Genomic DNA, 27,687 nt, shown 5'->3' on the forward strand with positions numbered 1-27,687 from the left:
TGGCATGTTCCAGACTATGGAATGATCTCCCTGACGAGGCCCGCCAGCCACCAACACTGCTATCTTTCCGGTGCCAGGTTAAGACTTTGCCCAGGCATATGGCAGCACATCTTAATCACCCACATGTTTAGTTTTTTAACAGTTTTTAATGCTTTATGTATATATGTTCTGTGTTTTAGAATTTTAAATTTCATATACATTTTTTTTTTGTCTTAATTTTGGAATTTCTCTAAACCGCCCAGAAAGCCCTGGCTATGGGGGTGGTATATAAGTGTAATAAACAAACAAATAAATAAATACAGCTTCCATTTGTATGCCAGATCATACAAATGGGCCATGAGCCTGCTCCTTACAGTCCTCCAATATAGCCTTGGAGAGGGTTATGAGGCAATCCCTTAATATTTCACACTACGTCCATTGCATTTCCAGAGGGCGAGGGAGGCTCGCTGAAACTCCCAAACCCACAGGCTCTAGAGCAGCGGTTCTCAACTTGTGGGTCGGGACCCCTTTGGGGGTCGAACAACCCTTTCACAGGGGTCGCCTAAGACCATCGGAAAACACATATTTCTGATGGTCTTAGGAACTGAGGCATTTCATTTATTTGTAATTAGAAATAAATATTTCACAATATATAATTACATATTGTTTTTGTGATCACTATGCTTTAATTATGTACAATTTGTAACAATGAAAATACATCCTGCATATCAGATATTTACATTACGATTCATAACAGTAGCAAAATTACAGTTATGAAGTAGCAACGAAAATAATTTTATGGTTGGGGGGTCACCACAACATGAGGAACTGTATTAAAGGGTCGCGGCATTAGGAAGGTTGAGAACCACTGCTCTAGAGGAACTAAGGAACTCCATATTGAGAAGGAGTGAGGGCTCTGTGAAGGCGCCATCGTAATAATTCACCTCAAGGCCTTTCAAGGCCTCTATGCTCAATAAGCGTATTCTTGTAGCGTATTTCCTCGCTGCTTCAACTGTGCGGATTCTGCCATTCGCGAGTGGGTCCCGCTTTTGTGATTTCTGGCGTCGACTCCGGTTCAGAACCCCACTTGGGCCATGAATCTCACTGGGCGACTTTGAGCCCGTCGCTGTCCCCCATTCTCTCTCAACCTACCCTACCTCGCAAGGTTATTGGGAGGATAAAATGGGTGAGAGGAGAGAGAAAGCCAATCTTCCTCAACTTCTTTTGAGGAAGATTGAGAGATAACTGTAATAAATCATAAAGAAATCATCATCATCTGAGGTCCTACATGGTCACCGGTGGGCGTCTTCTCAAAAAGTTGTCCATCCACAAGAGCTTTGTTACATTTTCAGTTCCAAGAGAAACCCAGTTTATTAAGGTGGAGGTTTACGTTGGGGTGGGGAAGAATTTATTTTTAAAGCTCCATCGCAATTGCTGTTTTAAAGATTGTTGTTGGGTGTGGTTGATTGTGTTCCTAATTCGTTTGTTTTTCCCCCAGGAGGATGTTTTTCTGATGTATTTGTTTCCTCATTCTTATGTGAGCCAGCTAGATTACTGTTGTAGAGCAGTATAAAATCCATAGAATGAAACATTTAAATAAATAAATAAATACTATTGGGTGCGTTTTAAAAAAAATCCAGAAAATGCACTAGGTTAAAAGGTCTCTTTCTCTCTCTCTTTTCAAACAGGTGCTTGGAAGAGAAGTATACACATCTAACAACCAGCTGGGTGGGATTCAAATCATGCACAACAACGGGGTGACGCACAGCACAGTTTGTGACGACTTCGAAGGTGTCTATAACATTCTGCTGTGGCTGTCCTACATGCCCAAGGTACTCCCTATTCCCACTTTAGTTCTGCTTCTGATTTTAGACTTGGGCTTAATGGACTTACGGACTGGGTTCAGATGACACGATAACCAACGGTGGGTTAAATAGACAATGGTGGGTTAAATAGTCAATGGTTGGTTATTGTATGGTCTGTCAGGACTTCTTCACACCATGGTTGGTTATTCGGCCAAAGTAACCAACGCTGTGAGAGTTGATTATTTGAATAACCGTTGGTTATTGTGTCGTGTGTCGGGCACTGTTGACTATTTCGTTGGTTATTTTCGGCGACTACAGAGTCCCCTGGCAGGAGTGACCAAAGTGGTGGCTGCCGCTCTAGTCCAGCTAGCAGAACTCGCAATGGATGATGGGATACCAGCGGGAGGACTGGGAGGGGGGAGGGCAGGCGATGTGTCAATCAAACACACTGTTGACTAAAAGTCAACCCAACGCTGGTCTTAAACCACACCATGGTTGATTATAATCGAGCCCCCTCGATGATCAACTGTGGAGCTGACTATTAACCCACCATTGACTACTGCGTGGTCCGAATGCAGCCACAGAGCGGGCGGGGTGGTCCATCTATGGTAATATGTATTACCGTATTTCTTCGATTCTAAGACGCCATCGATTGTAAGACGCACACTCATTTCAGTACCACCAACAGAAAAAAAGCTTTGATTCTAAGAAATAATAAACGCACCCGCGATTCTAAGACGCACCCCGTTTTTAGAGATGTTTATACGGGGAAAAAAGTGCGTCTTAGAATCGAAGAAATACGGTACTTCACTTATTTCAAAAGAAGGTAAGTCAGACTTTCTGCATCCGTCACCCCTTCCTGTAAGGGCAGGATTCTGGGGCCCTTGTGCATCTGCCTCAGAGTCCTACCCTGTTTGTTCGTTTATTGCATTTCTATACTGCCCAAGAGCCAGAACTCTCTGGGTGGTTCACAACAATTAAAAGCATAAAATACAAGATGATAAAAATCAGTTTTAAAATTTAAAATGGCAGTATAAAATCGAAATCAAAAGCCAAATAAAACTTTGGTGCAGTGCAACGATTTAAAATACATCAACAGATTGGAATCAACAGAAATGAAAAGACTACAATGCCTAGGAAAATAATTTTATGAAAGAAAGAAAGAAAGAAAGAAAGAAAGAAAGAAAGAAAGGTTTGCTTGTGGCCAAAAAAAGCACAACGTAGGCACCCGGGGAGTCTCTCTGGGAAGCTCATTCCATAACGCGGGGGCCACAACATGAAGGCCCCTCCTCTTAGCCATAACACAGGGGCACCATCAAGGCTGAGTAGCTGGTTGAAGGATTGAACTCCATGGACACCTCAAAAGGCTAGATAGAAATCGAGGTACAACAACAGTTAAATGTGGAACCATAGGATACGATGGGGTGGGGGGAGGGGAGAATGATAGCCTAAAATACTAGTGTCTGAAAATTAAGAATTATCCCTTTATGTTCTTTGTTTATTAACTTTATGTGCTGCTCAACTAGCAGATAGCCTTGGAGCAGTTTACAATCATAAAAATCCCAGAACAACAATAAGGTAGCAACCACAACAATAAACACAACCATGAAAATAACCAAAGATTTAAATATTTTAAAAATAAAAATATTAAAGAGCAAGCAGTCAAGTTAAGAATCAGAGCAACAGATTAAATGCCTGTTGGAAGAGGAAGCTTTTTACCTGATGTCTGAATGTATACAATGAAGACGCCCGGCGGATCTCCCCGGGAATGGCATTCCGTAGATGACAGGGGGACGGAGGGCACTGGGGACAATTACAAATTTTGACGCTTTGTATTGGGCCAGTGCCTTAAAACATGATTCAGTCACCCTAAAAACAAGTCTGTATTGCAAATGGATGTCAGACCACATCACTTCTAATTTATATGGCTTTCCCCAAGGCATCTTGGGAGCTGTAGTTTGAGGATTTGTCTGTTATTTTATTAAAATGGCGATATGCTTGAGACCGTTTGCATCACGGCAGGACTTAGCACAGTGGTACTGAAACCTCTGGAAAGGTGTTTCCTGTCAGTATAGGCAGCTTCTGATGTTGTCCTCCTTCCTTTTAGAGTGTGTTCAGCCCCGTTCCGGTGCTCACCGTAAAGGACCCGATAGAAAGAGCCATTGACTTTGTTCCCACCAAGACGCCTTATGATCCTCGCTGGATGCTGGCTGGACGGTCTCACCCGAGTATGTACCCTTCCTTTGGCAGGATGTAATTTGGGACACACTGGACTGAGGAAAAAAGCCTGTCTTGTCACTCCACATATAAATAGTTGTGAATAGCAAAACCCACAGAAAGTTGCTTCATATTGCCAGTAAATTTAAATCCTCCCTATTCTACGCTGTTCACGCCTTCTGATATAGTCTTCTTTGATTCTAGGCTTCCTTGCTTGCTTGCTTCTAGGCTTCCTGGCTGCCTTGCCTCTAGGCTTCATTGCTTCAACTCTCCTTTGCTTCATATCGCCAATAGGTTTACATCCTCTGTATTCTACGCTGTTTGCACCATCTGAGCTAGTCTTCCTTGCTTCTAGGTTTCCTTCCTTCCTTTTTCCTTCTAGGCTTCCTGGCTGCCTTGCCTCTAGGCTTCCTTCCTGCTAGGCTTCCTGGCTGCCTTGCCTCTAGGCTTCCTTCCTGCTGGGCTTCCTGGCTGCCTTGCCTCTAGGCTTTCTTCCTGCTGGGTTTCCTGGCTGCCTTGCCTCTAGGCTTCCTTCCTGCTAGGCTTCCTGGCTGCCTTGCCTCTAGGCTTCCTTCCTGCTGGGCTTCCTGGCTGCCTTGCCTCTAGGCTTCCTTCCTGTTAGGTTTCCTGGCTGCCTTGCCTCTAGGCTTCATTGATTCAACTCTCCCTTGCTTCATATTGCCAATAGGTTTACATCCTCTGTATTCTACGCTGTTTGCACCTTCTGATCTAGTCTTCCTTGCTTCTAGGCTTCCTTCCTTCCTTTTTCCTGCTAGGCTTCCTGGCTGCCTTGCCTCTAGATTGCCTTGCTTCCTTGCTGCTAGGCTTCTTTGCTTCATATCGTCAGTAGATTTAAATCCTCAGTATTCTATTACGTTCACACCTTCTGATCGCCTCCACTTAGCTTATTAAGGGAGTGAGGGTCTTGTTAGGAGTGCTTGCAGGACCTTTTTTCATCTGAGCTGTGTGGGAGCTCAAGGTTTAGTCCAGCGGCTCTTAACTTGTAAGGCAGATCTGTTGCTTTGGATTTAGAGAGTTAGATATTGCAAGCCTTACTTTAACTTGTTGTGATAGGGCAGCATTCCTGGAGTGGGAGTAATGTCTGCTCTGCCTCTTAAGTGCAACACTCTCTCTGCTGTGCACTAATCCTATATACTTAATACCAAAGTCATCCCTTGAGTGCCTGCCTTTATCCGGCTCGAATGGCACAAGCTGGAGGTATCAGGAGGCTTGGTGGAACCCCAAAGTTTACAGAAGTACACAAAAATCTGTAGGATGTAGGGGGGGAGGGTAAACTTTGCAGGGGCAAAATATCCAAAATTCACACCAGAGGCTTCCTGTGTAGCGCCGTCTCTCAAGCAGCCAGACTATGCCTCACTGGCTCTTGGGTAGAATGAGATTGGTGGCAACCATAGATTTTCTGGCAACTGTTTTGGCTAATATTCCTTCCTTCCCTACTTCTCTCCCCCCCCCCGCCCCCACAATCATCTCACTGGTAATTCATCTGGCTTGTCTTGAGCGTGTATGTTCCAAATTGAGTGACTTCAGTTTTTAATTTAGTGGAGGCGTTAAGGGGAAGCAGATGATTCTCCGCGATAAGTTAAAGGAGAGATCTCCTAGGTGAAAAGTTAAAGCCGTTTATTAGGAGAGATAGCGCCGCGATATTCTTCAAACTGACGTTCGACACGAGGCCTGGAATCGAAACGATCAGCGCTGGACTCGGCGATGAGCAGATAATTTTGAAATGGATGGTCACATTTTACAGCGGGGGGCCACGGAGGCAAGGGAACATTAGGACATAGTAATTTCAAGTTTGGGCTTGATAAAACACTTTCCATCCCGTCGGAGTCAGCAGAGGTTGGCTTGTTCAGATCTCCACTTTTAATTGCTTTTGCACTTGGCTTTTGCAAGAGCCGGGAACGCCTGCTCAAAATTATAGCATTGCAAAAGAGGCTGGGCACAAAAGCTTCCCCCCCCCCACACACTCCCCAATACACACACACACACACACACACACACTTTTCTTTTTTGCAGAAGCTTTGTAGACACCCTGTGCAAAGTAGAGGGATGTGAAACCTGAGGCCTGCCTTCGAGTTCATATCTCAGTTTGCCTTTTGCCCTAGCACAACAATTCTTTAACTCCTCTTTTTGAGTCCTGCCTCATCTAGACAGCTTTGGCATCCCTTCCAGACTTGTGTGCTTGCTAGGCTGGCCCTCCACCCCTCTGTATCCTGATGCCCCACAACTCCAGTCAGACCAGCGCCCCCGCCATCTTCCATCAGTGGGCCCTGGAAGGCCTGCCTAACTATGATACCGGCAGGGCTGGGTGACTGGGTATTGTTGTATTATTACCATGACCTATTGTACAGACCAATGTGTAACTAAAACCACGTAGAAAGAGGGTTTCGACAAAGGGTCTTCGTCAGTGGCCAATGCGGACTGCTGTGTATTCCCTGGAGATTTACTGGGGCTAACTTTACAATTCCCACAATGGTGTGGTGTCACTCCCCTTTGAAAATATGTCGGGCTTCAGCCTTTCCAAACAGCCTAGGAATGGTTAACGCCATTCTTCTAAAGATCATGACCTAGGCTGTTTGGAAAGGCTGAAGCCCGACATATTTTCAAAGGGGAGTGACACCACACCATTGTGGGAATTGTAAAGTTAGCCCAAGTAAATCTCCAGGGAATACACAGCAGTCCGTATTGGCCCCTGACGAAGACCCTTTGTTGAAACGTGTTTGGCCTCTTTTTAGCTACACATTGGTCTGTGCAATATGTTATTGTACTTTTAACGCAATACCATTGTTAATCTTTATATTTTTTATATTAAACATAATGGTTTCATTGTATATATATATCCTTAACTTTTTGTTGAGCATTGTATTCTTGTTTGTTAAGGATTTCACCTTTCCTTGCTCTTGGTATTATTATCATCACGTTTAACTCACTCTTTAGCTGAAAGAGGCTCCCAGAATTTATAGAAGATAGTCCCTCCCATCAGTTTTACAGCCTAAAAAAGGGGGGGGGGAAGGGATTTAGGAGGAAGGAGGGGGAAAGCAAACTCGAGCACATGTCCTTGGTTACTGGTCCTTGGCCACCCTTTTAATTTCCCACAAGTCGCAGAATGCCGCTAGGTCAGGGGCATTGTGGGAACTTTAAAAAGATGGCTAGATCCAGCTGCCTGGCACCCCTCAGAGTTTCGGCTAGGGCAGGCACATGCAGTGGACCCAGTCTGGGCCCTGCCCAGGGGTGTCAGATGTCGGTGCCACCCCTGGTCCCAGGATGAGAAGCCTTTTCCCATTCATGCTACCTGCTCCCATTTCAACCGGAGATACCTGAGAGTGAACCCGAGACCTTCCGCGTGCAAAACATTTGCTGTGCCCCGGAGATGTGAGCGCTCCCCCAAATGGTCAGTGAATTTCTGCAAATGGCACAGATCTCTTCATTACCAAAGTTAGGTAGGGGTGGAATCCCAGTAAGCTGACTTCAAAATGATCGTAAAGAACATTTAGAAATAAGCAAAGTCTTTGAAGCGGCATCTGTAATGCCGCTGCTGCCTTTTGACAGCTGTTTGTCATGCCTTGAAAGAAAGAAGGAGAAGAAACACCCCGTAGAGTTATTTATTTAAATGCAGGCAAATTCCCTCTGCTTCCCGCATATCCCATCGTTTAACAATAAATGATGCCTTCGGCTGATAGATGGCCCTCTTTATGCAGATGAGCAAATTAAACAGGCAGCCAGGGCCAGGGGCAGGCAGACGGTTCTGGGGTCTTAATACGGACCTCCCCGTATGATTTGTTTGAAATGGAGCATTGTCTCTTTGCTGGATGAGTTGGCACCCTGTACGTTGGTGGCAAGGTTGAAAGGCAGGCTGAAGGCTGCGCAAGAAGTAGTCGCAGCTGAGCATCACAAAGCAAGTCTGAGCGTATAACAAAGATCAGGGAGCATCATGTGACCCACCTTGGCCTGTTGGGACAAGGAGATATGGTTGGTTTGTAGTCCTTTCCATCGGTCAGGGTTGCACAGACAAAATCCCTGCCTGGCTACCTATGGATGGTGGTGAAATTTGAAACCGATTAAAATGAGTTTAGATTCCTGAGAATCCGAACTGCGGAATCTGCTGCGGGCCATCCTTCCCCAGGCTGCACAGAGTCTGCGGCCTTCCAGATTTATTTATTTAGACTTCCCTGGAATTGACACAGATTCGTGCTCAGGAAAATATGCAAACTTCTGCTGAGACATATGCCACGCTGGAAAACATACACGGGGAAAACTCGAATAGAACGGGGGACAGTGCGCAAAATGTTACGTACTAACGTAAATTATGTACGTTGTCGCGCACTTTCTGACGGAATTATTGCATGTTTTTCCACATAGCGGGAAAAATATATATTCAGATTTGTCTTTGAACGGGCGCCAGAATGAATGTCAACGCACAACCCACGGAACAAACGGGCCGGATTTCACAAAGTCCAGACATTCCCTAGCCTGGCGTGATTTGTCTGTTGTTTGACATTGATCACGTGCCTCACATTTCAGAAGCGCTGTGCAGATACTCAAAGATCAGGCAGCCCCGGCTCAAAGGCTGCAACCTCACGGAGACATGATACAAAAGGAAAAAAGGAATGGGGAGGGAAGAGGAAAAGCGAGCCTTGAAGCAGCTGCTCCTTTACTGGAGGATAGATGGGGCCAGCTTGGTCTCCCCCTTGCCATAACGTTCTTCCCGGGAGGTGGGCAGGGGTGCCTCCCAGTGACAGAGGCCAGGGTGTACCCCCAAAGGCTCTGTAGTCCTTGGGTAAGTGTTACACCCCTCAGTTGACCAGTTCAAGACCTACTGGGACATCATGTAACATCTTCCACTCTTGATATTTTCCTGTCTTCTACCTCCTTTCTTTGCAGCTCAAAAAGGCCAGTGGCTCAGTGGTTTCTTTGACTATGGGTCTTTTCTGGAGATCATGCAACCCTGGGCTCAGACAGTCGTGGTGGGCAGAGCCAGGTAAGCCATAGTACTTACTTTGTTTTATTTATTGGACTTGTACCCTGCTTTTCTATCAAAAAGGGCACTCAAGGCAGCTTACAATCGCTAATAAAACTTGATAAAAACAATAAAACTGGTTCCTCTCTATTCGGCCCTGGTTAGGCCTCATCTAGAGTATTGTGTCTAGTTCTGGGCACCACACTTCAAGAAGGACGCAGACAAGCTGGAGCGTGTTCAGAGGAGGGCAACCAGGATGATCAGGGGTCTGGAAACAAAGTCCTATGAAGAGAGCCCCACACTTTCAGGCCTTCTTCTAGTGCTCACGGAAGGGCTCCTGATGGGGCATGAGCTAGGCCTCTTCTCTTTTTAGAAATTAGGAATGGCCCATTCATTTCATTTCATTTCTATATAAACCAATAGCCGAAGTTCTCTGGGAGGTTTGTAAAAATTAAAACCACAAGGTACAGCATAAAATATAAAATACGGAATCTTAAAACCACACTATAAAAGTACAACCAGAATAAAACCCAGCGGCCATGCAGAGATTTAAAATACAGATTTAAGACAGCAGAGCTAAAATCCTTAGATGTTAAAATACTGGGAAAATAAAAATATATTCACTTGGCACCGAAAGGAGTACAATATAGGTGCCAAGCGAACCTCTCTAGGGAGCTCATTCCACAGCTGGGGTGCCACAGCAGAGAAGGCCCTCCTCCTGGTAGCCACCTGCCTCACTTCCTTTGGCAGGGGCTCATGAAGAAGGACCCCTGAAGGTGATCTTAGGGTCTGGGAAGGTACATATGGGAAGCGGCAATCCTTCAGATAACCTGGCCCCAATCCATTTAGGGCTTTGAATGTTAATACCAGCACTTTGAATCGAGCCTGGACATGGACTGGCAGTTGGTGAAATTGGAAAAGTACTGGTGTGATGTGATCTCGGTGGCCTTCCCTTGACCGAATTCTGAGAAATTGGCTGATAAATTACAGTGGCACTCCTGTACCACAGCCAAACCTCACTCCAGGACTGATTGTGACAACTCACTTTCGCCTCTGGCCTGTTTTCTGGGACAAAGTTAAGCCCTGGAATACATGAAGTAACAGCCAGGAGTGCCTCCTGAGCATCTGCAGAGTGCAAACCCCTTCCATAATGCATTGTAACTGAAGTCCCCCCCCCGCCCCCACAAGATGATATGGACTATGTGACTTCCTGTGCATTCCTATGGATAATTACTTAGAAGTAAGCACTGTGTCCTATGGGATTTACTTCCATATAATGTGCATAATAGGATCACTGTCTTTGTGTGGGGTGATATATGGGGGGACCTGGAATTGAACCCAGCTGCATTCCAGTTGTTTGCCATCTTTATTCCGGGAACTTCAGAGACCAAATGTTACCGTCACCCTGCTGTACTGCAAGAAAAGAGAGCAATTTCCCCATCCGGAGGCTGGTGGCGTGCGCATTGTAGAACAGTACATCATGTTCCAAGTGAAAGGCTCCACTAAAACTAGCAGAGCAGGAAAGCTCTGTACATTTCTGGGATACTTACTTATTTTCTTTTCTCCCGCTCCCCCAATCCCCCCTTCCCGCCCCGGTAGGAAATTGAAGTTCTTACTCAATTATATTACCTACTGTAAAAAGACGTCCAGGCCCTTAAGAGTCACACCGGCCGCACAGAACTAGAAACTCAATCCAGCCTCTCTTTGCATAGCCCTGCCTGAATTTATGTTTCTCGGTCACGCCGAGCTGTGACAAAATGTTGGGAGGGCAGGATGGAATGTCGGGAACTCGCTTTCACAAAGACGGATACCGGCGGTGGGTTTCTTTTCGTTCTCGTTTTATTTTTTATTTTTTTTAAAGCCACCAACGGGACTGATTGTTTCAAAAAGGATGGCAGACCCAGAATATATATATATATATATATATATATATATATATGGTGCTCTTCTGGGATTGTTACTCTAAGTGCTGCCAAAACTCATCTTTTTGTATGTATGTTTGGAAGATGTGCAGTGTTGGCTGTAAATTGCCTTTTTTTATTACGCCCCGGCACCTTGTCGGGGGACGTACAATAAAACAAGATGTAGCATCTTCATGGACTATCCTTGACAAAAAAAAAAAAAATGTTTTTGTACAAACAGAAAATTTATACAAACAGAAAGCAGAAGTTGTTGGTTGAGCTTGGCTCTTTCCCCCTCCTCCTCCGCCTGCCCCCCGCCGCATCGAAGTTCAATAAATAACCGTAATACATGGAGAAAGATGTTCTTTTATGAGCTCGCAGGAGCCTTCGCATAGAAGATATAAGTTGCCGCTTTAAGATGGAGCTCGTGGTGTTACCTTCCCCAGCTGGGTTCTACTTTATTGGGAGCAGCCATATTTACGAAGCCCATGGTACACATTGACCACGCTGCTTAGCCTACCCGAGGGGTTGGCTTCAAGAACAGTAAGAAAGGAGAGGGGTGGTGTCCTGTTAGAAGCTCCTAAAAAAACAACAACTGCTACTGTTCGGATTTGTCAGTACAAATGAATGACATATCAACTTGTTGTTCTGAGGGACGGGTAAGGGGAAACCAGATATATAGCACCGTAGAGACAATAAGTTCAGAACATAAGAGCCCTGCTGGATCAGACCAACGGTCCATCAAGTCCAGCATTCTGTTCACGCAGTGGCCAACTAGCTGCCCATGGGAAATTCACAAGCAGGACATGAGTGCAACAGCACCCTCCCGCCCATGTTCCCCAGCAACTGGTGTACATAGGCTTACTGCCTCTGATCCTGGAGGTAGCGCATAGCCATCATGATTAGTAGCCATTAATAGCCTTCTTCTCTAGGAATTTATCCAACCCCCCTTTTAAAGCCACCCAAATGGGCGGTCCTCACTTCATCTTGGGGTAGGGAATTCCATCGTTTAACTCTGCACTGTGTGAAGGAGTCCTTCCTTTTCTCTGTCCTGTGTCTCCCACTCATCAGCTTCATGGGAAGACCCTGGCCACAGTTAGACCTAAGGTTTATCCTGGGATCATCCAGGGTTCGCCCCTGTCTGAGCACTGGATCCCCTGTGTGTCACCTAGGTGAACAGGTTTGACCCCTGGACGATCCAGGGATAAACCTTAGATCTAGCTATGGCCCCCATTGGCTTCTAGTATTATGGGAGAGGGAGAAAAATGTCTCTCTGTCCACATTCTCCACACCCAGCATCCTTTTGTACACCTCTATCATGTCTCTCCTTACTCATTGTTACCTGCAGAAGGGCCCAAGTTTGATACCCGGCATCTCCAGGTTGGGCTGGAAAAAGTACACACGGGGCCTTAGAAGTCAGAACCAGCATTGGACTCAGGAGGCCCTAATATCGGGTGACCCTATGGAAAGGAGGACAGGGCTCCTGTATTTTCAACAGTTGTATTGAAAAGGGAATTTCAGCAGGGGCTGCATGCATACAAAGGACACCTGCTGAAATTCCCTTTTCAATCAACTGTTGAAGGTACAGGAGCCCTGTCCTCCTTTCCATATGGCCACCCTAATAGGCTCAATATGTTTTGTTGCTGTTACCAGGCTCGGTGGAATACCTGTCGGAGTGGTTGCTGTTGAAACCAGGACAGTTGAACTAAGCATCCCTGCAGACCCTGCAAACCTGGACTCGGAAGCCAAGGTACGTGTTGTTTCCAAAGGCAGCACGGCCCATTGTCAGGGATGATGGAAGTCATAGTTGAACGTCCCCAGTGCTGTACTATGAAATCTCGGCAGACACTTTTATAACCCTAAAGAGGCCAAAATGCATCCATCAAACCGTTCAGCGCATCCTGAGACCCTTCTTTCCCTTTGTGTTCACCGTGGATGCTCCCCCGCCTTGCACCATAGTTCAACAACCAACACTTTCTGCAAACCTCGGGTTTCCACCAAGCCTCCAGATAGCACCGTCTTGTTTGTCTCTAGCCCTGTTTTGGCTCCGTTTCCGTCGGCACTCACCACCTGAGTTGGCAGTTAGAGGGTATAGCTGGGTATAGCCACAGATTTCAAAAGTTTCAGAAAGAATATCTCCTGCTTCCCTTCCCTTCTCTCCTTCCCTGCCTTCCCCCACCCCAACAACAGATTATCCAGCAGGCTGGCCAGGTTTGGTTCCCTGACTCTGCCTTTAAGACGGCCGAAGCGATCAAGGACTTCAACCGAGAAGGGCTCCCGTTGATGGTCTTCGCCAACTGGAGAGGATTCTCTGGAGGAATGAAAGGTGATGGTTTTTAAAAATGCGGAACTGAAAACGGGGAAGGGCCAAGGAACGACGGGAAGGCAGGCGACGGAAAGCAAATGATTCAGGGCACGATTGGATTTAGTCGTAGAATATGAGAGATGATAGAGGGCCATGGCTGGATGCTCTTAGGACTGGCAACACACTGTCAGTGTGTCTCCTGCTGCATCCAAACAGAAATGCCTCTGTTCAAGCTTCAAACTGGCCATGCAGGGTATTCTACTCTTCCTGCCCCCTCCCCTCAATTCCCTTTTCCTACTACCACTGTGGCTACTTGGTCCTCATCCGTCGGTTTTGAGGATTTTTTCATGGGATTTCACTGAGCATCCTGTTATCTCCTTTCTTTCAGTGGCCCCTATTTTGGCTCCGTTTCTATCAACCCTCGCCACCTGAGTTCGCTGTTAGAGGGAGTGATGGATGTCGCCATATGCTACAATTTTTAAAGTTTCAGAAAAAAAACTTTAGTCCTAAGAGTGTTGCCCAGCTAAGGTGGGGGCAGTGCTCAGTTTCTAAAAAGGGAGATGCCAGAGTGAAGACTTGTGTGGGAAGCCTTTCTGTTTGCCCGGTAGGGAAACCCCACTCTTTAATCCTGTAGGAACGTGAGAGCAGTTGTCCCGTGGTGAGGGAAAGGTACTGTTAATCGACGGTTAATCCGCTGTATCTACTTTTATTTTCGTCACAAAATTGAGATCTGAGCACTACACGAAGAATGTTTTCTTTCCTGCTTTTCCACTACATAACCTCTAGGTGGCACTGTGGTTTAGCACAAATACACATGTGAAAAAAGCAGTTTCTTTCTCTTTTACAATTAAATACCCCATTTTACCTGCTCTAAAAAACACTTCACCCTAAGTGCTGGTTAGACGTAGAAGCAAAACTGGAGAGTCATGTTGTCGTTTAAAGAACCTGTAAACAACCGTGAGTAGGGAATGACGAGTGCACGATAATTGCCTCGCCTAGAAAAGCCCTGAGAGAGGGTGGGGCCACCAAATGAGTTCCCGGCACAGGTGAATTTCAAGTCCGGAACTTCCTGATTGGTAGCTCGGCCTCTTCGCCCCTGCTCTGCACCATTTTCTTATGGCTATGTAGTTGTACTTCATACCTTGTTCTCTAACGAAAGTGAAGTGAGGTCGTCCACTCCATTTCTCTAAAGACAGAGATTATCACAGAGTAGAAGGCAATATCTAAAGCCGCTTTAGTTGCCAGCAGTCTAAAACGCAACAGGGACTGGTAGACCGGGCCTAGGCAGTTTGCTGCCTGAAATGAGACCTCCTGCCTGATCTGAGCTCCCACCCATTGGGCACACATACACGTGCCCACCTTACCTGTGCACCGCCCATCTTCCCACCTTCAGAAGCCATGTGCCGCCTGCGAGATCGGCCAAAGTGTAGCGCTAGACCCTGGAAGTTCCCGTAAGTTCCAGGGCCTTACGGGCCGAAAAATGTAAGCTGGGCAGGCAGGGCCTGCTGGGTTGTCTGGCCAGGCAGGTGAGGCGGGCGGGAGGCAGGCAAGTGGAGGAGCGAGTGGCCGCTTCTGGATCCTGCTGGACGAAGAAGCATTGGGCCCTTCAGAACGGGGAGCGGCACAATTTGCCGTTCCTCCCTTTTCCCGCCGCCTGATGCTCCCACCTCAGGCCGCTTCATGGTAGGGCCAGCCCTGGTGACTGGCAACCGGGGCAGCTCCAGCAGACCTCTTTTGAGAGGAAGCTGCCTCAGCGACAAGCCGCCACTGCTGAAGCCCGTGATGCGCGCCTGAAAACGGGCCTCATCCCCCATCTTGACATGAAGCTTCTCCAAGTAGGTATCAGCTTCGAAACTATCCCCTGTTAGCCGGTGTAGGATCCCAGGAAGCAAGTTCCTGGGATCCTGGAGTGTGTTCAGAGGAGGGCAACCAGGATGATGAGGGGTCTGGAAACAAAGCCCTATGAAGAGAGACGGAAAGAACTGGGCATGTTTAGCCTGGAGAAGAGAAGATTGAGGGGAGACATGAGAGCAGTCTTCAAATACTTCAAAGGTTGTCACACAGAGGAGGGCCAGGATCTCTTCTCGATCCTCCCAGAGTGCAGGACACGGAATAACGGGCTGAAGTGACAGGAAGTGAGATTCCGGCTGGACATCAGGAAAAACTTCCTGACTGTTAGAGCAGTACGACAATGGAATCAGTTGCCTGGTGAGGTTGTGGCCTCTCCCACCCTAGAGGCCTTCAAGAGGCAGCTGGACAACCCTCTGTCAGGGATGCTTTAGGGTGGATTCCTGCACTGAGCAGGGAGATGGACTCGATGGCCTTGTAGGCCCCTTCCAACTCTGCTATTCTACGATTCTATGATTCTAAGTTAAAGAGGGCGTCTGTTGTCAACTCTTCCCACGCTCCTTCGAGAGATGTTTGCAATTTGGGTTGCAGTGTTGGCTAAGCAGTAGCGGGAGGCAAGAGCTGAGGGGTGGGGGTGGGAGCAGCGGGGGGGGGGGGAGGATTACGCAGGGAGCAAAAATAAACAATTATACCACCCCTCAGTGCGCCTAAGAACACACAAATACACGCATATGTACACACACACCGCCAAGAAACGGCTTCGCCGTGGGTAAAATGACTCCGAAATTGTGTGTAATGAGTAAGAAAAGATTAGAGATAGCTCTTGCTACGTTGAGAATTGGCATTAGTGGAGGAGGGGGGGAAACTCTTTACAAGTCAGCCTAGGAGGTCTAATTTAAGCTGTGTGTGTGTGTGTGTGAGTGTGAGTGCATGAGCACGCGTCAGCTTGTGCGCATATATTTATATACATATCTTTAAAAATCCATACGATAAATAAAACCATATCGAGGGAGGGGGAAGGTCTGCGTTCACCAAACGAGTTCTGTCTCGCTGCAAGGCTATTCAACATAATGCAGAAATTAATTTAAAAAAAAGAAGAACGCTTTGAATATTTAGATGGAGGGAAGCAGTTTATTTAGACGAACCGCCAGTGACCCACAACAGCGAGACATCAAGCGTGAAATTTACTCGAAATTAGCACCGGGGTCTCGGGCTCAGCGTGAATAGGGTTGATAGGATGCAAATCCCAAAGATATTAAACCGCCTCGCTGGTAGCGCTACGGGGTCGCTCTCGGTTGGTTTTCCATGCTATACTTATTATTTCCCCCACCCCACACACCCCACCCCCTGGGATGGGTTATAAATAACAATAAATAAAGAGGGAATGGTTACCAGAGACTTTAACCAGAACAGAAAGACCTTCAAATCAACGTCAGCAACACTGCTTACCTACATGTTTGTATCACGGCAGAGCCTGCGAGTAATGGATTTAAAAGGCTCTTTATCTGAATGCGATGGGTGTGTTGCTCCGTGTGTGGGTTTGTTTTTTCTCTTTGGGCTCCGGCCAAGCCGCTGAGGTTGATCCCCACTAGAATTGATGGACATGGTGAGACAGAGAGAGAGAGAGAGTACAGGTACAGAGCTGAAGAAAAAAAAATATATCCAGCAGTTTGTTTGCTAGGGCACCTAGAAAGTTAATCTGGTGATTGTTTTTGAAGTTTGCACTGGGCTGGTCTTAGTGCCTAAACGTCTGATGCCAGTCTGGAATTGAGAATATTTCCCCAACCATCATTGTGCCTACAATCCAGTTGAGGGTTGACTACCCCTGCTTCCATTCCCCTTTTCTCGACTTTATAGATAACAGATCGAGAGAGAAATGCCCCTGCTTGTGATGGTCTCTTATCTATCTCCACGCTATCCTCTGTTCTCCTGCTGTTTTAAATGATCCCCTCCATTCTCCTTTGATGCCCCCGGGCGTGGAACTTTCTCCCCGTAACCCTGGGCCACCTTCCTCTCTTTCATTAAATCTCTCTGCATAACCTACCTCTCTCCATGGAGCCTTTGGCTAGAACCGTTTCGTTTTCATCCCCGAGTGCAGTGAAGCCTGAATCTATTTAACACCTATGGGGAAGGCAAAGTGGTAGAACACCCACTTTGCCTGCAAAAAAAGTCCCCGGTTCCAAGCCTCAGCATCTTTAGACAAAATTCATCTGAGAAGTGCCCCTAAGTTGCTTCAGAACGAAATAAGGGCCTGCAGGCTGGGAGTTGCTGTAGCCCAGCACCCAGACGTGTTAGACTACACCGGGTAGTAGGGTACCAGGTTGGGAGAAGGTTGATCCAGTCCAACATGTCTTAGCTCAGTAGTGGAGAACATCAAAGAAACCAAATGCACAGTTACAAGATGGGGGATACTTGGTGCAGCAATAGTACAAACAAGAAGGATCTTGGAATTGTTGTACATCACAAGCCGAATACGAGCCAACAGTGAGACGTGGCTGCAAAAAAAGCAAACGCTGTTTTGGGATGCACTGATAGAAGTATGGCTTTGAAATCGCACAAGGTACTGGTCTCTCTCTACTTGGCACTGGTTAGGCCTCATCTTTATTGCGCCCAGTTCTGGGCAACACACTTCAAGAAGGATGCAGACAAGATGGAGGGGGTTCAGAGGAGGGCAACGAGGATGATCAGGGGTCTGGAAACAAAGCCCTATGAAGTGAGACTGAAAGAACTGGGCCCGTTTAGCCTGGAGAAAAGAAGATTGAGGGGAGACATGATAGCACTCTTCAAAGACTTAAAAGGTTGTCACACAGAGGAGGGCCAGGATCTCTTCTCAATCATCCCAGAGTGCAGGACACGGAACAATGGGCTCAAGTTACAGGAAGCCAGATTCTGGCTGGACATCAGGAAAAACTTCCTGACTGTTAGAGCAGTACAACAATGGAACCAATGACCTAGGGAGGTTGTGGGCTCTCCCACACTAGAGGCATTCAAGAGGCAGCTGGACAGCCATCTGTCAAGGATGCTTTAAGGTGGATTCCTGCATAGAGCAGGGGGTTGGACTCGATGGCCTTAGAAGCCTCTTCCAACTCTACAATTCTGTGATTCTATGATCCTTTGCAGGCAGTTGGCCTCACATCTGATCTTCAGCTTCTCCAAGTAGGGGTGGACCCACCTGTCTGAAACTTTGGAGAAGTGCTGGCAGTGAGTGTAGATGATGCTGTTCTTGATGGACCAAAGCTCTGAAATGACACAGGGCAGCGTCCTATGTAACGTTTGCTCATGTTCCACCGTTTCCCATCCCTCTGTTGTCTCCTGCATTGTCTAGTTTATAACACTTTTCTACACGAGGCATTTATTATGCGCTTGTCATTCCTTACTCGCGGTTGTTTACAGGCTCTTTAGATGCCGTGACCCTCCAGTTTCACTTTTGTTTGTTCAGAGTACTTTCTAGAACGGAGAAAATGGGGTACGCGCGCTTTCTCCTTGTGTAGTTGCGCTGTTCCGCCATAGCACGGCTCCACCTACAGGTTGTGTAGTGGAAAAGCAGGAAAGGAAACACTCTTTGCAGAGATCTTGAATCAATTCTGTGACGAAACTGGAAGTAGATTCAGCGACCCGCAGTCTCGGGGAGAAACGCTGTTACGCCCGGAGCCCCGTTCCTATCTGCTCATGTTGTAAAACACCACGTACGTTGGTGGCACTTATTTATTATTTATTTATTTAATCGATTTGTATGCTGCTTATTTGTAAGCAGCATATAAATCGATCAAAACAATGCAAGGCATTTTAAATGCATTAAAATGCATTAAAATGAGATCCAGGTTCTAAAGGTGACTGACTCTCAACCTATCCTACCTCACAGGGTGGTTGTGAGAATAAAATGGAGAGGAGGAAGAGGAAGAGGACCATGGAAGTTTGCTTGAGTTTCTTGCAAAAGGGATATAAATGTAATAATAATCAAGGTGGGATATAAATGTAACACTAATCAAACAAACAGTGGCTAGCTGTTATAGTTAAATCAATCCTCTGTGTATCAGAATAAATAAAATAGTTATAGTGTAGCTGAGGCGTTGGTTCTTTCCCACCAAGTCTCTGCTTTTTAACGTCTTCTCCTCTTCTCTACCCTGCCGACGAGAATGCTGCCTGCCTCTTTGCTCATCCCGCTTCTTCCAAGTAAAATATACTCTCGTGGCAGGAGTGAAAAACGCCACGCTAATTACGCAATTATTTTATTATGTAGCACTACTAAAAAACGTCTACTAAAGAATTAATTTGGTTAAAATAATTTGAATCGAGCAATTATTTTCTTAACACTGGAATTAGCTGAAAGGGGCTTCAAGTGGTTTATTGCTAGCACTACATAAAAAAGTGATTGTTTAATTAGCAATAAATTTGTCATTCCCTTTCTATAAAAACACACACACACCCCGGATCATTTCTTTCACCCAGAGATGACGTTAAAAAAAAGTTTCTCCTCTTTGCTGTCAGCGTTTTTGGATGCTGCATTTATGTTCACCTGAGCACAAGTTCAAGGTCACATGTGAGCAATCCCTGAAAATTCGTCAAGAGTTATGTGCAATTTCTATGCGGTTTTTGATTCTTTGTTTTCTGTTTTTAATGAAAGTTTCTTTCTGTGATTGGGTATAAGAGAACATGTTAGACTGCTGGAAAATAGTTAAAAACAGGTTAACATCCAAAGAGATGCGTTGGATGGGATGTGTACAGTAGTGTAGGGGGAAATGTTGAAATGAAGGTGCTCATCATGACAGCCCCCGTTGGCCACGCCTCCCCAGGAGAGTTGAAAAATGCAGGCAGTAACTGTGTTGATCCATATCAACAAAGCATTCCTACCAATTTTCCATCTCCTCCAGGAGCAGGCATTTTATAAAAGTAATGGGTCTGTCAGGATTCCAAGCCTTTCTGCTGAAATGTGATGCAACAGACTCGCTGTGCAATCCACAAGGTCTTTATTCCATAAAAAGAACAACTCTTCATGCTTGTGGAGGCTAGAGCTATCCTCTAAGGCTGATTAGCTAAACAAAGCAAGGAAGTCGCCTATCAACTAAATGGATGGTTTCCCGCCGTGCCCGCTAGGCTTTTACCGAACTCCTCCTTCAGGGAGTGTCCTCTTGACCTAACTTCTGATGTCCAGCTAGTCTGGTGGACCGCCTCCCACCTCCTCTCAACTCCACCTACTTGACCTTGCTGTGGACTCTGGGATCTGTCAATTCTGATGCTCCCTCTCCCTCTGACAAAGCCTGAGTTGTCAAGAGAGGGCTGGATTGGGGAGCCTGGGCCTCATGTTGGATAAGCTCCTGGGAAGATTCCTCCTTGACTCCTGAAGACCTCCCGTGCTCTTGGTCTTGTCTGAACGTCTTCTAGCTCTGACTCAGAATCTGAAACCAAGCCAAGGAGCCTGGCTTCCATCTTGTCAGGGTCTTATTTGACCGTTCAAGGCCAAGACACCCCAAAATGCTTTGGGAACAATATGTTGTTGCTGAGAAAATTCAATTCCCCCCCCCCCCCCAGCTGCTTTGAGGATTGCAGCTCACCTGGGGAGTCTGAGGTTGGTGTCCCTGCTAATCAAAAAATGTTGGTGCTTCATCCCTGCAAGTCCTGGAGCCACTACACCACTGGATGATGACCAGTGGTTTAGATGGTTTTAAATGGGGATTAGGCCTCTGCTTCCAGGAATATAGAGGGATAGAGCCTCCACGTTCAGGAGCAGTTTAGGAGCCTCTGAGTTCCAGCTGCTACTGGGGATTGGGGGGCTGGCCATGTGGGTGGCTTTTGCCTTGATGCAGGATTAAATGAGCTTTTGTTCTAATCCAGCAGACCAATTCTTAAATTGTCGGGGCTGTGCGTATGTGGTGCACGAGCAGAGAATACCACTGTCCCACTCTGAGTACTTGGGCGTCGAACTCAGCGTGTATTTCATCTTCTTAAAATGTTCCAGTTGCTGGCCCTTAACAGTTTCCTGATGATATTTGTACGTGCACCCCAGAACTAAGCAAGGCAGTGGCCGCATTCGGACAATGGCAGCAGGGGAAGCTATCATGTCTTCCCCCACCCCACCCCCATGCCCACAACGTGCAGTAGAGTTGTAGGTTGGGTACAACACTCCCCCCTCCTCCAGCGGCGCGCTGGGTTTGGACCACACGTCAACCCACGCTGCAGCAGGGGGAGTAATGCAAATGGCGGGTTGTGTGGATGGGGGAAGATGCCCCAATGGTGTCTTCCCCCGCTGCGATGGTCCAAACCCATTCAATGCGTATCCTGGTATTCCATGGCTTCCTTGCATTTTTTTCGGAGGGGTGTGGAAAACAAACTTTTACCTCTCATGGCAGTATACGTCAGTTTCAAAATGCACAATAAATGTTTGGTGTAATCTTACTGCCCCTGACGATGGAGGTCATGAATAGACCTCCCTCCCTCCCTCAATAAATTGTCTAACCTAGGGGTCCAGAACCCTTTTAAAGGTAGGGGGTTAGGTGGGTCACCACAAGGTCCTCTGAGCTTGGAAGGCGTCGGTGAATTCAGTCCTCTTAATTCTTTCATTGTCGCAATTTTCTTAAACGAAGCCTTGAATTAACTTTTTCCTCTGTGGCGATTTTTGCCTGTTCCATTCCAAGGCTCAGCGACCCACTGGGGTGTCTAGAACCCAATTGGTGTAGGTTCTCGAGTTAAACAGGACCGAATTCACCACGACGGCGGTTGTGCCTGTGCCCGCTCACGCCATCTCTTTGCCCACTTCAGCATTTCTCTAAGAGGCAGCGAGTTTCTCCGCTTGGAGAAAGGACTCCGCCGGCGCTGGGAGAAGGGGGGTGGGTGGGACAATGAGTATGAAACGGGAGAGGGGAGATAGTGCTGGAATTCACTATCGCAATTTGGATGGCTTTATAAAAGGGGGTTGGATGAATTCCTGGAGGAGAAGGCTCTCAATGGCTACCAGTCCTGAGGGCTCTGTGCTACCTCCAGTATCAGAGGCAGTAAGACTGTATACACCAGTTGCTGGGGAACATGGGCATGAGGGTGCTGTTGCACCGTGCCCTACTTGTGGGATTCCTGTGTGGATGGAGCGCTGGACTAGATGGACTGTTGGTCTGATCCAGCAGGGCTCTTCTGATGTTCTTACGAACCTCAGGCGGCTTCATGCACCAGATTGGGGAGTTTTGCACCCGTTTGAGCTCATGGCCAAATGCCACATCCCGTGCCGGTGAATCCCACAAGTGTAACTTTGCGCCGTGTGGACGTCCTCGGGCTGACTTTGGCGAGAATTCTTACTCCTGTCCCCCTCCCTCCCTCCCCACCAGACATGTATGACCAGGTGCTGAAGTTTGGGGCCTACATTGTCGACGGCCTGCGGGAGTACAAGCAGCCGGTCCTCGTCTACATCCCGCCGCAAGCGGAGCTGCGGGGAGGCTCCTGGGTCGTGATTGACCCCACCATCAACCCTCGACACATGGAGATGTACGCCGACCGGGAGAGCAGGTAATCGCCTCGACCGCCTCTGTCTTCCGAGACACAAACGGCCAGGGGGCTGAGCCCTTCCCGGAACCGAAAAGCCGGCCCCAGCAAAGCAAGGGGCGACCTTGGGGCCAAGCGAAACGGGGGAGAGGTAGGCTCAGGGCTGAGGGAATCAGGGCAGCTTGCGGTGGGAGCAGAACGGCCCTCCAGGCACCTCACATGGCGGTAGAATCCCTCCAAAGGTTTTGGACTTCAGCTCCCATCAGCCCCAGCTGTTTATTATTTATTTCTTACATTTCTATACCGCCCAATAAGCTTTCCCAACAATTAAAACCACAAAAGGCGTCGTAAGATCTCTTCTCTAGATCAGTCAAAGGAAGCGTTTGTTGGTATTTATTATTATTATTATTTATTGATTGCATGTTTATACCGCCCAATAGCCGAAGCTCCCTGGGCGGTTCACAAAAATTAAATAAGCCTACAAGTTTAAAAAAGATAAATAAGCCTACAAAGTTACTAGCCTACAGGTTTTTTTTTTACTAGCTGTATCTGAGGGATGGGCTTCATTTTCTCCATGGCCTGCATGGAAACCAGGTGGTAGAGTGAAAGAAAGATGCATCCTCCACTTACTTGCCTGCATGGAATTCCTTGTTGCCTATGGCTACTAGGCATGCTGTTAAAGAGAAGATTGAAGTAAATCTTTAATTCTCCAAAATATGCTGTCTTCCAACCTTCTTTGGAAAACAGATAATTTACCAAACACACACACACACACCTGATTTAAAGCGTATAGAGCCACTACCTGTTCACACTTCACAGTGTGCTGAATCTAGGTTAGTGCGTTGTCATTTCTGGGGTGTCTGTTTCAAAAGTGGTCTAATTATCCATAGCCTGATTTTTGTATGTGTTTTATCACCCTGACTAGCTAGGTATGCCCTCGGGGGACTCAAAAATCATCCCTCTGATGAGATTTTTAGGATTTGCTCTACCTCTTAAGTTTCTGCTTTTCTTTTCTTCCTTTGGGTGCCATCCTATGCATGTTTAGGCAAGGGAAAAAAGAAGCCCTACCGGAGAATGCTGGGAGCTGTAGGGCTTTTTGGTTTCTTGTCTAGACATGCCTAGGATTGTGCCGTCTTAGCAAAAGTCTTTGCGCCTTCAGTCCCGGAGCATGGTCAAAAGGCAAATGAGGCAGCTTGCTTGCTGAAGCTAAGCAGGTCTGGGTCTGGTCAGTGCTTGGAGGGGAGACCATGTAGGGACCGCATGCAACCCCCTTGCGTTCCACAACAGACGAAAAGTGGGATATTAATGTAACAAAAAGCCCAATAGATACCTAGCGCCTAGGCCCGTGTAACTGCTTCATTTTCCAGGGGGGTGTCTGTCACCATATCAGTCTGTTGCAGCAAAACCCCAAAATAAACCAAAAGTCTTGCCAGCCCCTTGAAAAGGAAGGAAATCGTTATAGCGTCCACTTTTGTGGACACGGTCCACTTCAATCCACAGAAGCTTATGCCGTAATAAATGTGTTGGTCTTTCAGGGGCCGCAAGGCCCTCGGTGGATGCAATTGCTTGTAACACTAGCGACTCCGGGCGCAGAGCTAGTTGACAGGAGATCTTGAGGACGTCCACACGTGGCTGTGTGCTCTCGTGGTTGTGTAAGTGTGCCTTGCACATATACAACACGTCCTTGCGTCCTCTCTAGTCCTGTGCATGGCGAGGCTAATTAATTGTGGCTTTGCCATACATTGTAAGGCCAGCGCACAGGTGATACAACTGAAAGGCTGTTCCTCATGAGCTTGCAGTGAGTACTTACACAATATCACCGGAAATGATTTGTTAGGGTGTCTCTCACCCCATTTCCCCCCCCCCTTGCAATCTGATTATATCACCTACTTATCACATATGTAGCTCTGTTTAATGTTCTAGTTGCTTTGCAGTCTAATCTTGTTCTTATCTTATCCGGTTGCCTCCTCCTGTGCCTTTTTCGTCCTCCTATTAGATGAAAAAACAAATCCTTGCTTGCTGATTTTGCATCTGTATTTTTGACGAGTTGTTTTTCTTCAAGGGTAAACACAATTTCATGTGGCCCTCCTCACGCTCGAAAACAAAATTGTTCTTGGATACGTTGGGCAGTATCCGGCACTGGTCCTGCTTGGAGTAGACTCCTTGAAATGGACTGGACTTAAGCTAGTCATGACTAACCTGTGCCCCATTTGTTTTAGTGCATCTCCTCTAAGTAGGGATTAACATTGGATGCTACCTGCTACCTGTAGACGTCGAAATTAGAGAAGTTGAAATGCAAAAACATTGGCTTCAAAGCCTGCATCTGCGGATTGGGCAGGTTGGAATTACCACCTAGCGGCGTGTGATGAGTGAACTGTAGTACACAATATCCTACAATAAATCTGTGAATTTTTGAGGTGCCTCAGATTTTTTTTCTTGTTTTCTCTTTCAGCCACATGGGCTAGGCTTTTGCATTTCTTAACAGGCCTCTTCCAAGGGCTTCAGTGCCCAGTAGATTCTTGAAACGTTGAGAGGCAGTTGAATTGCCTTTTGTTTCGCTTTGGAAGTAGCACCTTATTGGTTTCCTTTAAGAATAAAATACAGCTTTAGACATCTAACTAAGAGAAGAAAAGACAGACTAAATCAAACCCTCTGAATGGTGCGATTTCTCCTGGAAATCTGAGGGTTTTTTGGATGTACATATTTGGCAGTTTGTCTATCAGCCCCAGAAACAGCTGTTTGGAATATTATATAACTGGAAATGCAGATACTCGGCAAAGGCCTTCAGGGTCGATCTTAATGGAACTCGAGTCATTGGAACAGGAGGCTCCTCCTTGCCAGCACCACCATTGTCTGGCCTAGAGCGAGAGAGGCAGGTGAGCAAGCAGGTTTCAAGGGGGAGGAGGAGGAGGAGGAGGAGGAGGTGTGAGAAAATATTGGGGCCCTCCTCAGCTGCCCCACTATGGCAACCCTTGATGCTGGCCCTGTCTCCTCCCTCTCCAGAACTCTTTTCTTAGATTGGCCTTACTGTGTTCTCCTGTCCCTTCTTACACACATTAGGCCCTTGCATCTTCTTCCTTAGAATCATAGAATAGTAGGAGTTTTGAGGGGCCTCTAAGGCCATCGAGTCCACCCCCTGCTCAATGCAGGAATCCACCTTAAAGCATCCCTGACAGGTGCCTCTTGAAGGCCTCTCGTGTGGGAGAGCCCACGGCCTCCCTAGGTCATTGGTTCCATTGTCGTACTGCTCTAACAGTCAGAATTTTTTCCTAATGTCCAGCCGGAATCTGGCTTCCTGTAACTTGAGCCCACCACCTACAGGCAACCATGAGTTTGGAGTCCACTCGGAACAGAGCCTTTTGTGTCTCAGCTCCCTATCTCTGGAACTCCCTGCCTGTTGGTGTCAAACCGGCCCCAATATTTGTTTCATTTTCCACACCTGCTGAAGAATTTTTGATTTTAAACAAGCCTTCTCTGCCTTGGTTTTATTCGTGCAGTCTGATTTTTCGAAAGGTTTTCATTCTCTATTGCAATTATTATTATTTTCTCCCTTTTTTATTGTTCGAGGTTCCATATATCTGCAAGGTATGTGGATCTTTGAACGTGTTACTACCAAGAAGCCTGGCTTTGCAGTCTGAACAATATGAAAAGGTGCCTCGTACATCATTTTGCTTCCAAGATCTCCCTCTCCAGGGCTTTGGTCACATACAAATATACCCTAGCGCTTTGCCATCTAATCTGTGCTGGAGTTCTCATTCTCTCTCTCTCTCTCTCTTTTCATCCACACAAGGATGTTTCTAGGGTGAGAGGGTGTTCCCCCTTCCTGACATCTTCAGCCTTGAATGTACTAGCCTCCATGAAAGCCCCTTCCGTTTTCTTCTTCCCCTTTTTTAGAGGCGGGGTTCTGGAGCCTGAAGGCACCGTGGAAATCAAATTCCGCAAGAAGGACCTGGTGAAAACGATGAGGCGCGTGGACCCCATCTACGTCCGTCTGGCAGAGCGACTCGGTAAGTCTTGGCAGGGTTGCCGGGGGTTGGACTCCTTACAAATGCGCAAGCTTGCTTTCTGTTCGCCAGTTTCGGTGTTTTAACCATTGGACTGCAGGTCTGTCTGGCAAACGTTTCTTCCCCCAGCCTGCCGAAGGGTTCTTTAGGTTCAAGGCAGGTAACAATAAAGCATTCGTCTAGAATGCGCCGAGATTTTGAGAGGGCTGCAATTATAGCTGCAAAGTTGGTTGGTGCAATTTGTTTTGCGTGTGTGTCTTTATTCATTTGGCCCTTTCTAGGCTTAAAAACAGAGCTGGCTTTACAGCTAAAAACATAAGTGTTTTACCCCAGAACAGAATCAATCAGTGCATAGCCTTGTGGAACAATGTTCCTAGGTAATGGTGGTGAGGGAAACACGTTTCTGCTGGAAGAAATACTGTGGTTGTTCCACAGTGATCTTCGTATTAACACGGCTTGCTAGTATTCCTACGAAAGCAGGGGCTGTATAAAGGGGCTTTGCTTCCATACAACCGTGCTAGTTGCTGGTGGGTTTTACCTACACCAAACACACCAGTAATTCATAACAAATTTCAAAACGATCCTGCTGATAAAACAAACTCCGCCAGCGAACCAACATCATCAAAACCGCACTGGCAATAGCAGGCAAATGGAGTTTCATTGATTAAAAATATGATTGATTGGGGCATCATTTTAGTCAGTCTGGAAGCAGATTTTTAACAAAACGTTGTGACCTGCAGGTTTACCTAGAAAACCTGCAGGTCACAAGAGGCATCTTTAGGAGGACGTACGTTAGAAGGGGAGGGGCCTCTTTGAAGACCCGCACATGTATTGCACCAAGGATTGTAGTTAATTTGTGTGTTTGCCCCATTAACACCGGTATGACTTACCTGTGTGATAACTGACTGCACCCAACGCTCCCAGTCTCAAACCTCCTTTCTGGAGTTAAGGAGCCTGTGTATGGGTGTGTGCGTTTGCTCTCTCTCTCTCTCTTTCTCTCTCTCTCTCTCTCTGTGTATAAGGGGGTTTTCTTCAAAGAAATCCACAAGAAATTCCTATGCTGGATTAGAACAAGGTTTCTAATCCAGGTATACCCTGGATATGGAGACATTGGTGGCTTCAGGTTTGAGCCCCTTGGCAAAGTGGTCTCTCTGCTCTCAGTGGGCCCAGGGGTGCGCCGTTTGAA

At 46.8% G+C, this 27,687-nt stretch overlaps 1 protein-coding gene across 2 annotated transcripts in view; it reads left to right on the forward strand.

Annotated features, from left to right (window-relative positions):
• ACACA (acetyl-CoA carboxylase alpha) overlaps window positions 1-27,687 on the forward strand; it is a 221,542-nt gene that overhangs the window by 165,982 nt on the left and 27,873 nt on the right. For both annotated transcript variants that reach the window (XM_063146546.1, XM_063146547.1), the window contains 7 exons: window positions 1,668-1,811; window positions 3,892-4,012; window positions 8,901-8,997; window positions 12,531-12,627; window positions 13,068-13,203; window positions 22,344-22,521; window positions 26,392-26,504. In XM_063146546.1, the coding sequence (XP_063002616.1) occupies window positions 1,668-1,811; window positions 3,892-4,012; window positions 8,901-8,997; window positions 12,531-12,627; window positions 13,068-13,203; window positions 22,344-22,521; window positions 26,392-26,504 (886 nt within the window). The remainder of the gene's footprint in view (window positions 1-1,667; window positions 1,812-3,891; window positions 4,013-8,900; window positions 8,998-12,530; window positions 12,628-13,067; window positions 13,204-22,343; window positions 22,522-26,391; window positions 26,505-27,687) is intronic.

This window comes from Elgaria multicarinata, chromosome 22, assembly GCF_023053635.1.
Source record: "Elgaria multicarinata webbii isolate HBS135686 ecotype San Diego chromosome 22, rElgMul1.1.pri, whole genome shotgun sequence".
Classification (NCBI taxonomy): domain Eukaryota; kingdom Metazoa; phylum Chordata; class Lepidosauria; order Squamata; family Anguidae; genus Elgaria; species Elgaria multicarinata.